The 16,596-nt window shown below is 45.4% G+C and overlaps 1 protein-coding gene across 12 annotated transcripts in view; it reads left to right on the forward strand.

Annotated features, from left to right (window-relative positions):
- Dlgap1 (DLG associated protein 1) overlaps positions 1-16,596 on the forward strand; it is a 705,387-nt gene that overhangs the window by 588,793 nt on the left and 99,998 nt on the right. For 7 of the 12 annotated variants that reach the window (XM_032901733.1, XM_032901736.1, XM_032901739.1 and 4 more), the window contains one exon: positions 7,692-7,721. The exons of the other annotated variants lie outside the window; for them this stretch is intronic. In XM_032901733.1, the coding sequence (XP_032757624.1) occupies positions 7,692-7,721 (30 nt within the window). The remainder of the gene's footprint in view (positions 1-7,691; positions 7,722-16,596) is intronic. 12 annotated transcript variants of the gene reach the window in all.

Below are 16,596 nucleotides of genomic sequence, written 5' to 3' on the forward strand. Positions count from 1 at the left end.
TGAAACGTATCACCCTGCAATGCATAGCAGTTCACAAACAGACATTTTTTTTTTAAATCAGATTCTGCACTGTAATTTGGATCAGAAATGTCCCCAGAGTCTCATGCATGGGGGCTTAGTCATCAGCCTCTGGCTCTACTAGAAGACAGTGGAACTCTGGGAAGTTAGTAGGGGCAGCCCCTGAGGAAGATCCTGGGACTCCATCCCCAGTACTCTTTCTTCTGTCTGTCTCTCCATCTCCTCTCTCCTTCCCTCCTTCCATTGCCCCCTTCTGTTTAGCTGCTTTAAGGTGAGCGATCTTCCTCCAGTGTGTCCCCAACCATGATAAAGCACACCACCACAGGCCCACCCTTCACAGCGTCCACCATCTCCCAATGTCTATTCAATCATAAATCTGCCAGTGGCTTACGACACTTACTGATTAGCGAGCGTCCTTCTGATCCGATCACTCTTGAAATCCCAGCCCCGGACATTGCCTTGGTGACCAAGCTTTCAACACGTGTGCCTTTGGAGTACATTCCTGTCCAAATTAGAGAGAACACTCAGGAGGAGGCACCACAGTAATCAGTGGCCCACAGCAGTTCTAAAGCCCACAGGCTTCCGGTTCCTCCACTGAGGGACCCAGGCCTGCTTCCGGGGAACGACTTTTCACAGCTCTCGGGTGCACTCATCAAACCTTTGTCCCATGTCCTGAATTGCCCGTTTTCCATAAACCTCTCAGCCCATTTTGTGACTGCAAGTTGAATTCACCCTGAACTTTGTCCATCTAATGGCGTGGCCCCTGAGTCCGCTCATCTTTATGGCCTTCCGTGGGGTCTCACTAGACATCTCTCTGCTAAACAAGACAGTTCTCTTCAAAACGGAGCTGGGGAGCAGAACTTTTGGAATTCCTAAAAGTCTTTTTTTATCGATTTTCGGAACTTCAGAGAACCCATGGTTAAATGTTTCTGACATGATATTTTTTAAAGATTTATTTATTTATTTATGTATTTATTTATTTATTTATAAGTACTCTGTAGCTGTCTTCATGCACACCAGAAAAGGACATCAGATCCCATTACAGATGGTTGTGAGTCACTATGTGGTTGCGGGGATTTGAACTCAGGATCTCTGGGAAAACAGTCAGTGCTCTTAACCACTGAGTCATCTCTTCAGCCCAACAATAGTTAATTTTTTTAAAGATTTATTCATTTATTATAGATAAGTACACTGTCGCTGTCTTCAGGCACAACAGAAGAGGGCATCGGATCTCTTTACAGATGGTTGTGAGCCACCATGTGGTTGCTGGGAATTGAACTCATGACCTCTGGAAGAGCAGTCGGTGCTCTTAACCACTGAGCCATCTCTCCAGCCCCGCTTTTATATACTTTTTATTTTTTTATATATTTTTTATATATTTTTATTTTGCTCAGGCATTTTGGCTAAGCAAGTCCTGGCTCTTCTATTTCCTCTAAGTGATTTTTCTAATACAGGTTGTGGTGTGTTTGTTTGTTTAAACTCTTCTTTCTTCTCCTGAAACTCATCATACATGGCGCTAATGGGGACACAGGGAGCATTTTAAACACCAAAGTTGAATTTCTTCCCTAGCACTTCTGAAAGCCTGAAATTGATTCCCCACGCCCCCACAATACAAGTAAAACCATCCATTTGTTAGGTCTATTTCCCCCTCTACTATAGGGATATATGACCACAATCCTTCCCACCACATAAAAGGATCAATGTCTCTCTGGTGATGGTTTCTTCCCCCACCCGCCTACCCTCGTCAACAGAGGTCTTACAGCCTCTGCCCTCAGGCTCTCATGAAGACTTTGCCTCCACTCTCACTCATCAGTCTTCAGGGGGCCTCTCCATGAGCATGCTCAGGGCTCCTAACCCCCGAGACAGGAAGAGGAGGACGCTATCAGCCACATGAAGCTGTGAAGCAGTCACAGTGCGGGCAGGAGTGTCCCTTCTCTCTCTCTTCCGATATTCAGAGGAGTCAGAACTTTGAGCAGCTTCAGGAGCCGGGAGAACATCCACGTCTGTGTGGAACGAGTGAGGAAGAATGTATACGTCTTTCATTCTGCTGGAGGTGACATCCTGAAAGGCTCTGCAGCGTGCATTAAGACTTACTTTGTCTTTATCTTAAAAATAGTGAACCACCTTTGAAGAAGTCTGAGGAGGGGACAACCTTCCAGGGCCACGTGCAGAACAGCAGTTAATGAGAAGCAGGGTATTAAAACCTGAATGGCCTCAGCCAGGCATGGTGACACACACCTGTGACCCCAGCCCTCAGGTGACCCCAGCTGCTCTTCATGAGGCCTTTGTCACCTGTGACCCCAGCCCTCACGAGACCCCAGCTGCTCTTCATGAGGCCTTCTTTTTCGCTGCCTACACCTTATCACATGAACACTGCTATAGTTAGGAACAGGATGATGATACCGAGAACTATAGAGTTGAGATACTTGGATGTAAAACTAACTCACTAATACTTCTCACCTAATTGGGGCACAATCGTGCTCTAGTCAGTCAATCAGACTTCTTTGAGATCTTGTTACTGTTACAGCAGGAAGTACCTTATATCTATTAAAACATACATGTGTGTATGTATATGTGTATATATATACACACATACATATATATATATATATACACACATATACATATATGTACAATGTTCTCTCCATTCCTCGAGTCTCCCCAACAACTTTCTCCCCACCCAAAGACCAGTCTTCGAGTAGAAATAGGCAGACAGTGGTCAATGCAGTTCAATACGATTCACAATTAAATAATACACTGGAAATACACTTTCTGGAACTGAGAATCTCCTTAATTCGGAACCTTGGCCTTAGCAAAGATCATTCAGTCAGTTCACTCAGTAAGTATTTACTAGGCAGGCACAGTGGTACATGCTTGTAATCCCAGCTCTTAGGAAACAGAGTCAGAAAGACTACAAGTTGAAGGGCATCCTCAGCTATTCGTTGAGTTCATGGCTAGGCTGGGTCACATGAGTTTCTGTCTCAAAAAAAAAGTATTTAAAGGTATTTTCTAGGTGCTCATTTTATGGGAGGAATTCTACTGGGCAAGAGGTTCCAGAAACAAACAAGACAGACAGATCTCACTGTACTGGGCCCTGCTAAAGAAGATAGGTGAACCAGGGACCACATGAGAACATTTCAGATAAAGAACTGTACTCAGAGGGTGGTTTGTGGGTTCTCTGAGTGCAGCCATCAGGAGGACTCCAAGGAAGGGGCTTTGGAGCAGACTCTGAATGAAGAGAGAGAGGCACAGGAAGATTCCACAGCTCAGGTGGAACAGCAATTAGGCTAGCTTGGGAGAGAAAGAAGCATTGACTAGCATAGAGAGCACCGTGAATAAGTGTATGTGCAGAAAGGTAGGGGTGTGTCAGCCTTAGTGCTAAGGCTGGACACTGGCTCTGTATTTCATCAGCGGTAAGATGCTCTTGCAGGATCCTGGTAAGCTCTAGCCCCTCACATTTCTGCACGATTTAACCTTTCTCCTATGACTTCTTTTAGAAACGTTGAAATCAACCACTGGGGATGGGGGAGGTCGTAGATCAGTCGTAGAGCATGGACTTAGCATAAGGAAGCTCCTGGGCTTCATCTTCAACACCAAAAAGTGGGCAGAGAGAGAGCAGGGGCATTCCATGAATCAGTGAAGAAGTAAAGGGTGGCATGGGCCTGTCATCTTAACTGAGCTAGAAACTGAGGCGGGAGCGTTATAGGTTCAAGACCTGCATGAGCTACACAGTGAATTCAAGGCCAATCCAGTCATCTTATAAAGCTGTCTCAACAACCAAAGTGAAAAGAGAGCTGAGGTCCTGGCACCATGGACAAATGTTGCCTCATACACATGACATCTAAACAGTTCGGCTGCTAGTCCTGCATGCAAGCAAACAGCTAAGGCAAGGCATACAGGAAGGAAGTGATGCTTTTGGAATTGGTCAACTGAGGAAGGAAGCAGTCATGGCTGGCTGCTGGCTCCCACCCTCAGGACAGTGATGAGATGTGCTACACCATCTGGTCAGGAGTCTGTCTTGTTGAGACACCCAGTTCAGGAAAAAAGTAGGCTTCTCTTTTTTTCGTCTTTTTGTTTTTATTTTTAGTTTTCAAAACCTCCCACAACTTGTGAGGAGTGGGGAGTGGCAGGGTCCATTCTGTGTATCCGCATGTGTGTACGTGCTGTGGCTTACCTGAATTCCAGGCAATGTCAACGTTGACTGCTCACAAAGTCATGTCGAACTTGTATCCTGCAGGTCATCGACACTGTGTGCTTTAAAACATCAACACCAATCACATAAATGTTCCAAGACTTTTAGAATATGCATATTTTAAGATGACAGAGACCTTTTCTGTCATTCTATAAACGTACTTAGTCAGGGTTTGTATTTCTGCACAAACACCATGACCAAGAAGCAAGTTGGAGAGGAAAGGGTTTATTCAGCTTACACTTCCACATTGCTGTTCATCACCAAAGGAAGTCATGACAGGAACTCACACAGAGCAGGAACCCAGAGGCAGGAGCTGATGCAGAGGCCATGGAGTGATGTTCCTCACTGTCTTACTTCCCCTGGCTTGCTCAGCTTGCTTTTTTATAGAACCCAGGACCATCAACCCAGAGATGGCACCACCACCCACAATAGGCTGGACCTTGATCACTAGTTGAGAAAATGCCTTACAGCTGGGTCTCATGGAGGCATTTCCTCAAGGGAGGCTCCTTTCTCTGTGATAAGTGCAGCTTAGGTTGGCACACAGAACCAGCCAGTACACATATATGTGTTAATACTAGCCATAGATTGAGCTTAGATTTTCCACTATAATATAGTTACCTTACAATATAAAGATCTACATTAACATAGAGAAAACCCTAATTTCTTGTTTCAAAAAATAAAGAAACATCCATTTGAAGCTAATGGTTCATTAATGATTCCATGAAAAAAAAGTGTGCATGAATCAGACGATTGTTTGTTTCTTAAAAAGTTTTTTCTTTCACTCAGTAAGCGCCTTATCGGGCTCCCCTCCAAGGCCACTCCAGGGCTAGGATTTGTCTAGGTGTTCTTCCAGAGACTGTCTCTGCACACAGTGAATGCGCACTGTTTTAATGAGCAACATTTGCTGACACCACGGTTACACACGAAAAGGAGTATGGCCAAGGAGTGAGCAAGATGACGCAGTGGGTGGAGATACTTACAGCACAGTCCTGGTGACCTGCGATTGATTCCAGGAGAGAACGGAATTCACAACGTTGTCCTCTGACCTATGCACACACTCTGACACACACACACACTCGCTCACACGCACATCGTGTGTCCACCCAAGAAGAATAATTTTAGAATTTGTAATGGGTATCACTGGGGAGGGGGGAGCTAATTTTTAACCTAAGTAGAATCCCCACTGCTGGAAGCCGGCAGATGATTAATTAATGACTAGTGCTCAGACCTGACCTCACCTCGTGGTTTATTAACTGACATTTAAGGGGCAAACCCACTTAGTTTTCCCTCTTAATGGATGTCCGTGCATGTTGCTTCCACGCAATGGATGTAAAGGTATCTCCTGCAGCTGATAGTTTTGAGAGACCCTGAGATGCTGATGGGCCGTCATGAATGCTCACTTGCTCACATCTGCCTTGTTTGGTTACGTTGAAGCTGCGTCATTGAGTATAAGCAAGTTTTTTTTTCTGAACCTCAGTGGACAATCAATTATGACAGTAGAGCCCAAAGCCTGGCTCCTTGCAGCTTGCAGAACCCAGCTCTCCAGTTCTTGCCTTTCCAGGAAGCTGTGAGCCCACTGTTCCCATTTAAATTACATAAACTCACAGTTAAATAAGTTACATTAAAAACAAATGTAGGTGGGGCTGGAGAGATGGCTCGGTGGTTAAGAGCACCAGTTGCTCTCCCAGGGGTCCTGAGTTCAACTCCCAACAACCACATGGTGGCTCAGAGCCATCTATAATGGTAGGTGATATCCTCCTCTGTCATACAGGCATACACACAAATATACTCATGTACATAAAATAAATAAATTTTTAAAAAAGATAAAAGGACCAGTGTGATAGTTCAAAGACAAACAATATACACTATGTTTGAGTGATATTTAGGGTCTCATTCATCCCACTCAAGCCCTTGACCACTTGCTTACCTGTGCCTCTCATCTTGACAATGTGTTCTATTCAATGCCCAGCATTGCTGGAACAATGGTCACAGATTTACTGAAATCCTAAAGTTCCTAACCACAACCCATTGCCTCCCATGCCTGGAGCTCTATCTACAGCTCTGTGCTGTGGCTACTGAGTGCTTCTGCCCAGCCGCTCATCCAGTGGGGCTTCTCATGATCCAAGTGTTTGCAGTTATTAAAACTGAACAAGATTTTAACCTAATAAAAGCAATTTATATATAAGAAATGGGTTACGATTATAAATAGTGTAACAACAGTAGTCTGTGGAAGAAAGGTTGGTGTATAAATCAATGTATGATTTGGAAGGGGGCGGGCAGTGTGGTTTGAACTGCTTGCTGCTAAGCTAAGACATTCATTAAAAACATGGTTGCTACTTAGAAGCTCCCTGAGGATCAATGAGCCTTCCTCGCCGTTGGTAGATCACACACTACACACCATTCAGGTCAGCGACCTTAGCAATGAGCACACATGTACATACAGGCACGTCTTGAAAGCAGTGTGTGATCTGGCTGTTCCCAGTGGAGGTTTGGCGATATTGAAAAGATTTTGCTTCCATTAAAAATTAGAAACCTCCCCGTTTTAAAAGAGAAGTAGGCGCCTCTTCAACCACCGTGGCACCAAGTAAGAGATCACAGTTGCGGCACAGAAATTAAGAGAGTATGGGCTGTCATGATGGCCTGGTGAGCAAAAGCACTTGCCAGGGACCTAACTTCAGATCCCTAGAACCCAGAGAAGGCTTATTCCATAGCACACATTGTAATCCCAAGGCTCCAGGCAAGAGGAGAGGCAGAGAGTCGAGAACATCCCAGAAGGCTTGAGCCCACTGGCCTGGCAAACACAGCACAGAACAAGGTGTCGTCTAAAGCTTAGGTAGAAGGAGAGAGCACATGTGGCTCTCCCCTGACCAAAAGGGCAAACCTGTATCCACACACATGACCTAACACACACATATGTCATACATGCAGAGGTGTTAGAAATTAGAGAATGTTAACTGTTCATAGCTATGGCTTACAAAAAAAAAGAAAAAGAAAGAAAGAAAGAAAGAAAGAAAGAAAAAGAAAAACACATTTTAAATCAAACTTGAGGACCAGGTCTAATTTCTTTATCTTACCATTTGTGCTGTACTATGTAAGGGAAAACAAACATCGGTCCAGTCACGGGTATTATCTATTTTTTCCATGACTTGACACACCCAGGTAGCCCACCTGCAAAGACAAACGTTAAGCCTAAGACTGAGCAAACGGCCAGCTCAGAGGAGGGTGCTAAGGGTGCTTGGTTTTCAACCACCTATTACACATTTCAACACAAACTCTGCCCCAACCTGTGTAAAATGATCCCCTGGACGAGTTTTAAAAAAAAAAAAACAAAAAACAAAAAAAAAAACACAGAAGTGCTGATGGCTGCTGTCTTTCATTTTTGACCTGAAATGTATACGTGTGTTATGTGAAAACTGGAAGAAGAGAAGGAAAAGTTGACGTGGGTCCATTATATAACTCCCATCTTCTGTTTTTATTCAAGGTGTCATAAAACTGAGTTCTGCCGTTGAAGGTACGTTTTGTTTTACAACCACAAAATCGATACTGTTTTTGCTTCGAGGCCGCACAGCGTGGCCCATAGCTAGCAAGCTTCTGTGGCCGTGGTGTTTGACGCCATGTTCCGGTTGCCGGCTGCCGCCATTTTGTCTGTCTTTCTCCTCGTTCTGGTCGTGTTATACCACAAGTCTCTCAGCCTCCACCGCGACCCCAGCGGTCCTGCGAGGACAGCGTCGGGGGAGCGCGTGTCTGTCTGTATTTCTCTGTGTGACTGCCTCAGATCCTGAGCTCCTGGAGAGCCTCCGGCTCCAGAGCCCGTGTGGATGTGACGGCCTGAGGGGAGCCTGTGGCCCTGACACTTTGAGCAAGACCTTTCCCAGCAGAGTCTTGCTCCTTTGTGGCCCACACAGTGAGCCTGTTTCCCCGGGAAGCATGTGGGCATGCAGAATCCTTTAGGCTCCCAGGCTGTTAAGAATACTTGCCAATCAAATAGCAAGCTCTTGGGTGCTCTGTCTGCCTCAACATGCTATGGGGAAGGCCTAGCATGGTGGTGCATGCCTGTAACAGCGTGGGAAGTGCAGACGAAAAGGAGCATAGGAAACCTGAAAACTGCATGAGACTCTGTCTCCAAAAAAAAAAAGAATGCTGTGGGGGGGCCAACTTTGTATTGTCTAGCTAATGAGTAACAAATTCCCTCAGTTGCATAAGGCCCTGAGCCCCCTTCTCTGGCACCAAAACAAAACAATTAATAGATAAAACAAAGAAAATACAAAATCAGTGACACCCCAGCACCTTTTGCTGAGGAAAGCCCAGGAATGCTACAAGTAGCTCATCGCTATCCTGTAACCCCAGCACTCAGAAGGCTGAGGCAGGAGAATGATGAGTTTGAGGCCAGCCTGGGCTACATAGCAAGTTCCCGGTCAGCCCAAATGGGAGAGCGAGGCCTTAAGACCCTGAAAACCAACAATAACAAAACATCTCTCGTTATCTGAAGTGATGGTGATTAATTGATATTTTTAAAAATGATGCTCTTCCCCTCTTCGGGTCTTTATAGTTCACACATACGGTATGTGACACTTCCTTTTGTGGGTCTTGTGTTTGTTTTGGGGTGTTTCCTGTTCGTTGGGAGTGTGCCAGTCATGCCCAAAGCTGTCTTCATCCTTCCAAGGGAGGCTGATTAGAGGGAGTGGTGGGTTTCTGGTGGGGTTTACAGCTTACAGGGATGAAGAGGGAACGCAGGGAAGGGAGCTGGGGAGGGCCTTGAAGGGGAGAGGCAGGCTTGAGTCAAGGAATTCAGAGGGACAGAACCTGAAAGTTAGGAGACTTGAAAGAAACTTTATACTAAAGAAAGAAAACACAGAGGACTGAGATGTAACTCGGTGACAGGGTGCGTGCTTAGTATGTACAGGGTCCTACACGCACAGGCACACAAGCACACACACAGGCACACTCATACATGTACACATACACACACACATATGGATATACTTACGCACACACAGAGAGACACATACACTCACACACAGGTTCACACGCACACACACACATGCACACATACATGCACACACACAGACACACTCACACAGTATACCATAAAAACAAATGAACCAGGGCTAGAGAGATGTCTCAGCAGTTAGGAGCACTGACTGCTCTTCCTAGAGGTCCTGAGTTCAATTCCCAGCAACCACATGGTAGCTCACAACCATTTGCAATGGAATCCAGTGCCCTCTTCTAGTGTGTCTGAAGAGAGCAACGGTGTACTGAGATACATAAAATAAATATGTCTTTTTAAAAAAAAATGAACAGGAAAAGGGTTCAGGTAATATGCTCCAAAGGGGAGAGAGAGAGAGAGAGAGAGAGAGAGAGAGAGAGAGAGAGAGAGAGAGAGACTGAGACTAGCAAAATTGATCATGTCAAAGCCCAACGGAGAGCACATGTCTCAGGCCTCTTCTGCATAGTCACATCAGAGGAGAATTTTATAGAAAGCCTCTCCAATCTGTTTCATGCCCATCAAAGCACAAGAATCGGAGCTGGGAGATGGCTTGGGGAATAAGAGTGCTTGCTCTGTAGCCATGAACCCCCAGCACCCACATAAAAAGCTGGACACAGCTACACATGCCTCTAGCCCCAGCACTGGGGATTGAAAGGTTGGGGAACAGGTCAAAACGCTCAGTGGTCTAGACAGAACTGCGAGCTCCCCTTTCAGCAAGAGACCCTGACTCAAAACTGTAGACAGGGACAATAGAGGAAGACACCAACATCATGATACACACACACACACACACACACACACACACACACACACACACACACACACAGACACGGTGTGCACATCCGGACACTTGTCACACACATATACCACGTGAAAAGACACACATTTAAAAAGGATAATTTTTCAGAAGACAGTGGCAATTTGGGCTTGGAGTTTCGGGTAACTTTGCCCAATAACAGATGAGAGTTAGCCACTTTAAGCCGCTGTAGCATTATGAGAGAATTGGAAACTTGATCTTTATATCACCTGTTTGACCTAAGCACAATATTCCACTCACTACAAAAGAACCTTATTCTACTAGTGGTTTTGAGTGGATGGTACGCTCCTTCTCAGCTCCTCCAACAGTTACGTTCAGAGAAAGATGAAAATGGGAGGAAAATGGTGGGCAGGCAGACCGGATGTCCGGAGCATGTCTGGCAGCCTTTGCCCGCCTCCTAGAGCCCCTGGGGTCACAGGAAGTTCTCACAGAGGTGTAAGGCTCTAGAGGTCAGGCTTCCACTGCTGCTTGGGTGTCTTATTGGCTGAGAGCTGTAAAAGCTTGCAAGCTCAGAAGCATGCTGTGTCGTAGCTGTGTTCAAATACGTGTTGGGAAAAGTGTGGGGCAGGGGCGTGTGTCCGATGCATGCATCTCAGCGCATCTAGAATGCGAGGCTCTTATGAGCATGCTCAGTGGAATGTGTGTCAGATTACAATCTCTTGCTGGGCGATGAGACGTCGAAGGTTCAACTGTCCAGTTAATTGCCAAGCCTGACTAGTTTCCACCTGCAGAATGCATTCAGGGCAGCTTCTTAGAGCTTCTCTGCACCCGGAAATATGCGTGTCCACGGAAGAGCCCCATTGTCAGAAAGTGAACCTTCTTTCCTTTTCTTTAAAAATGACTCTTCTGACTTGTCCTAGAGCTCTGAACTAGCATTAAATCTTAGGTAGGTTCTCATTTTCTTTGCTTTTTTAGGGAAAAGTACTTGGGAGGAGCTGAGAGTGTAGCTGAATGGTAGATGGCTTGCTTAGAGGGCATGGGGCCCTGGGTTCACGTCTCATCACACACATACACACACACACACACACACACACACACACACACACACACGATGACTTTAAAAGTCATCAGAGGTTCCTCTTGCTTTTTCCTGCCAAGAATTTCGCCATATGGTTTAGCACTTTCCATTTTCTAAAATGCTGTGTCTCCTACGGCATTTTGTAGCTTCAGGTAAGCACAAAGGGAAGAAAGGTCTTCATCATATTACTAGGAAGCTTTAAAGTAAAATGTTCTTTGAGATACTTAAACATGTATCTAAACAGAAACACACACTGTTGCTTTATTTTGCAATGAAGAAAAGTGTTTGGGGGGGGGATCTTTAACTGCAACATTTTGTCATTGCCCTTGATTGATTTCTTGCCTTTAATTTTAGAATGATAGATTTTAGAACAGATCTGGGGAGTTTGGAATGGTGGAGCGCTTGCTTACCACATAGGAGACCCTGGGTTCAATCTCAATACAGGGAGGAGAGGGAGGCAGAGACAGAGAGAGGCCTAGGAAGCTCAGCACACAGATTCACTTCCTGACAAACCTGATGCCAAGCTCAGACCCTGGGACCCACCTGGTAGAAGGAGAAAACTGACACCAACAAACTCCTCTGACTCAACCTGTGTCAGTGCGCTCGCCTTTCAAAGTTCAAAGAAAATGGCTAGTTCCAAACTCAAGGAAATTGGGGTAAGAGAGAAGCCCAGAACCAACACCTGATATAAAGTTGGAGCAGTGGTGTGGGAAGGAAAAGTTCCCATGAAGCGTCCCAGATTAGAATCTCCCAAACACCCCTCTGGAAAGGGATTCTTTTTTCCTCTCTCCCAGAATTTGAGCAGACGATACACTCCTACACATGGAGAGAGAAGATGAGCCTCGTCAAGGAGCAGTGCTGACAAGACAGAGCTGAAGCAGCTTGAGTCATAACTTCCCTGACAGCCTACGGGCAGCTATATCTTCCCAGAGGGGAAATCCAGCCCCAGCCCAGAGGTCTTTGCCCAGCCATTGCGGTGCTGGGATGGTACCTGCTTATGTGTGAATCGAGTTAGGGTACTCTGGGGGGATGGCAGTCTGCAGAACCAGATGAGACAGCCCTGTTGTCAGGTTGATACAGAGTACTGGTAACCAGGTGTGTTATGTGGTAAGTTCCCCTCAAGGGTGATTTGATGACGCCTTTATGGTGAGGATTCCTAACACCAGATGACAGAAAATTCTTTTGAAAGTCAGGATAGAGAGAAGTTTGCTTAAGAAAAGTCCCATGACTTCAAAACTGTGAACTACAGTCCAAGCTGTCCCTCCCCTTTGACTGTAACTCCCACAGGGGTACTCCAGGTGGGGTGTTCCATCCATGACTGAGGTTGTGAGAGCTGACAGCCAAGCCTCTATGAGTGAACAGCTTAGAACCATAAGCAGAGCCTCCTGTGGGCACAGCAATGTTCTCAAATATCCTCCTTTCCTTTTTCCCTTCCCCTTCACCCTGGGTACGTGATGCGTACTTGTAATGACAGTACTCAGAAGGCAGAGGTGGATCTTTGGGAATTCAGGTCAAGCCTGGTCTACGTAGTGAGAACCTATCTCAAACAACAACAACTAACAGTAACAATAATAGTTTTTTAAAAAATAAATAAACATCGTTTCGATCCCAAAGATGGCTGATGGGTACAGTCCCCACCAGAACAGTGAACTTTGAACTGCCATTTCTACAGGTTCATGAGCTCTGGGCCATCAAAGGAACAGTATCTCCAGAATAGAATATCAGTGGGAAAAGATATTTGCCTCCAAGCTTGATGACCCAGGTTCAATCCCCAGGACCTACAGGGTAGGAGAGAACGGACTCCCCAAAGTTATCCTCTTACCTCCACTCCACACCCATGCAGTTGCACATGTTCTCTTTCTCTCTCTCTCTCTCTCTCTCTCTCTCTCTCTCTCTCTCTCACACACACACACACACACACACACACACACACACAGAGATAGATAGATACATAGATAGATAGATAGACAGACAGACAGACAGACAGACTCTTTTTTTTAAAGAACAGTAAAGGTGACAAGCTCGGTGATACACACCTGGCCTAGCTCAAAACAAAACTTAAAACTTGGCCTAGCCCTCACTTCCATTTCCCAAATGAACAACATCTCTGCCTCCCGTCTGTGTTGTAACTAGTCAGAGGAAGAGCTGCCTCCCCACTATGGAACCTTGACCTGCACTCATGTACTTGTCAAGAACTGAGCTGTTCATTTGCTTTGTTTTCTATCCAGCCATACACATTGAATCCAGAAATTTCCCAAATAAGTTAACATTTTAAAAGCCCTCAATCTGTAACATGCGTCTATAATCTTAGCTACTGGGGAGGCTGAGGTAAGAGTATTAAAAGTTCAAGGCCACTCTATTACAAAATAAAACACTTTTAGGAAGAGGAGGAAGAAGAAGGAAGAGGAGGAGAAGAAAAGGAAGGAAGGAAGGAAGGAAGGAAGGAAGGAAGGAAGGAAGGAGCCTGACAGAAGTGTAAAGAAGGAAGGATTTATTTTAGGTGATAGTTCAAGGGTACAGTTCATCGTTCAGGTAAGTCAGGACAGAAAGACAGAGCTTGAGGCAGCCAGACACATCCCATCAGCATTGAAGACATGAACAAGACTGCCCAGCTCACTATCTGTTTCTCTGTGGTTATTACCCACATTTACTGAGCCTTCCCATCTCAGTTAATCTAGTTTAGATCACCATGTCAAGCATTCCAAAGGCCTGTTTCTTCAGGGAGTCTAGACCCTGTCAGTGGCCAGCAACGTGAACCATCACTCAACAGAGCTTCTTTCCTGGGGCAAAGATATGACTTAACCACTCACAGTTCTGCCATAACCCATGAGTGGTGTGGGAAAGCACATAAATGTTTCAAAGTCAGGGTTGGGGATTTAGCTCAGTGGTAGAGCGCTTGCCTAGGAAGCGCAAGGCCCTGGGTTCAATCACCAGCTCCTAAAAAAAGAACCAAAAAAAAAAAAAGTTTCAAAGTCTAAAACCATGAATGAATAAGATAGAGACTATAGAGTTGGCTCAGAGGGTCAAGGAGCTCGTTCCCAGCCTGAGGACCTGAGTTTAACCCCAGGACCTACATGATGGAGGGAAAGAACTGACTTCTGCAAGTTGTCCTCCAGCCTCTATATGTGCACCATGGCAGGCCTGCACGTGCACACACACACTCACGTACAGACTCACACACACACACACTCTCACACACGCTCTCCCATACACTCACACACACACTCTCACACTCCTACACACTCACACACACACACACTCTCACACACACACACACACACACACACACACACACACACACACACATTCTCACACACACTTTCACATACACTGTCACACACACTCTCACATACACTCACAACACACTCACACACAACACACACACTTTCACACACACACTCTCACACATGCTTACATTCACATACACACAGTCACACATACACACACACTCACACACATACACACACTCACACACACACTATTTTAATTATTTATTTAGTGTATATGAGTACACTGTAGCTGTCTTCAGACACACCAGAAGAGGGCATTGGATCTCATTACGCACAGTTGTGAGCCACCATGTGGTTGCTGGGAATTGAATTCAGGACCTCTGGAAGAGCAGTCAGCGTTCTTAATGTTCTTAACTGCTGAGCCATCTCTCTAGCCCCCACACACATACTTAAAAATTGAAAAACAAAACAAACTAAAAAAAAAAAAACGGATTTTTTTAACCAAATAAAAGCTAAAGCCAACGTGACTGAAGTTATCCTGACGGCAACATTTCATAAATCTGGGAAATTTATCATTGCAAGCCAATGGCGTCTGTGGTGAATCTGCAGCCTTGAGCACTGGCAACCTGGGAGCACCACCCAGAGGAGAGTCCGCACATCCCCAGCTCTGTAGCCTGCCCTTCCCATCTTTCCCAGGGCAGGAATAGGAAGGATAAGTCACAAGTCTGTGGAGGGCTGTTCTACTTCAGCCCGCGCTTCCTGTCCCTTCTGTGTCTTAAGAGCATAGGTTTTACTATCTGAGTATCTGTTTCCACTAGTTTAGCCGTCTGGTGGAAGTTTTCTATGTAAGTAAAACTTAACAGCCAACTCTGACTTGTTCCTTGGGAAGACGGTTCTTTAGGACAGTGGCCCCAGGACTATACTTTGCAGTCAGGTCCACAGTGACAAGGCCACTCCTACTGTCTCTTTCCCAAACTTAAAAACCTTTTCACATTTTCACCCTAAAATCATAGGTTAGCTTCCTATCCCTGTTAGCTTTGGAATATGGCATAACTGAAACACTGGCTCGAGTCACTGAATGCAGGGGTCTGAGGTATGACCCTAAAAGTCGCATCTTAAACTACCCATTGCACCCGTTACAGTTAAGTGGAGAAGCCATTACTGTTGACCCCTGTATGTGCTGTATACTCAGCTGAGATGCCCACAGATCTGAATGCTTCCATCACTGCATACACAGCTGTTTGGTTGAATCCCTGCTGCCTTAGGTGGAGAGACAACTGCTAGGATTTCATCCGGCTTCACAGAGTAAAGGGTCAATGCACTTTCACAGTAATGTGTGGGTGAAAAGCAAAATCAGCCACCTGATAGGCGGACGTCTTTAGAGGGTTCTCTATTTTTGGGCACTGTTGTGCTGAGCTGAGTCAGGAAGAACCTGGGTTCATCTCTGTAGAGGACAATACTTTTTTAAACTATAATAGGTACAGAAACAAATTTCACCTCCTCCGAAACCTTCTGTGTGCCTCTGTGGCCTGTACAGGTGGCCTCAAAGGTAAAGTTAATATTGGGTTTAGAGCCACTGTGATGGAAGGAAATACAGAAGCCTGCAAGAGCCTAAGTTGCAATCTAAAGTGAGATACTCTGTGTTAATGAACTTCCCTGGGTTTTGTTTTGGTTGTCACTGTAACAAATACCTAACAGAAACAAGTTAAAGGAGGAAAGGTTTGTTTTTGGAACACAGTTGCAGAGGGGCTGGCTGGCTTAATAGCTTTGAGGCATATTGCAGGGCAGAACACCGTGTGATGGACGGCACAATGGAGAAAAACTACTCACTTTATGTAAGAAGAGAACATAAGAGGAAGGGACCAGGGTAAGACACATCTCTTACAGCTATATCCAGTGACTCACTTCCTCCAACCACACCCCACCTCTTTCTACCACTTCCCAGCAGTGCTGTTGTACACCTAAATCCATGAGGGATTTATATATTAATTAGATCAGACCCCCCCCCATAATCTACTTACCTCCAAGCGATTGGAGACCTTCTGCAGACCAGGTCCTCAACATATGAGCCCCTCAGAGGAACACTCCATGTCCAAACTATAGCACACCTTCCTCATCCTTAAAATGGGATCAAAGCTACTTACCATCATCCCAGGTGTTTAAGAGGCTTAAATGAGATAATGTTGAGTACATAGTTTATCATGTAGGTGCTTGCCCTATGTATCTACCTACATACATACATACCTATTTGTCTATCTATGTCTGGAGATTAGATCCAGGACATTGCACATGCCAGACAAACCTTCTACCACTGAGTCACATCTCTAGTCTAAT

The sequence above is a fragment of the Rattus rattus genome, chromosome 4, assembly GCF_011064425.1.
Source record: "Rattus rattus isolate New Zealand chromosome 4, Rrattus_CSIRO_v1, whole genome shotgun sequence".
Lineage (NCBI taxonomy): Eukaryota > Metazoa > Chordata > Mammalia > Rodentia > Muridae > Rattus > Rattus rattus.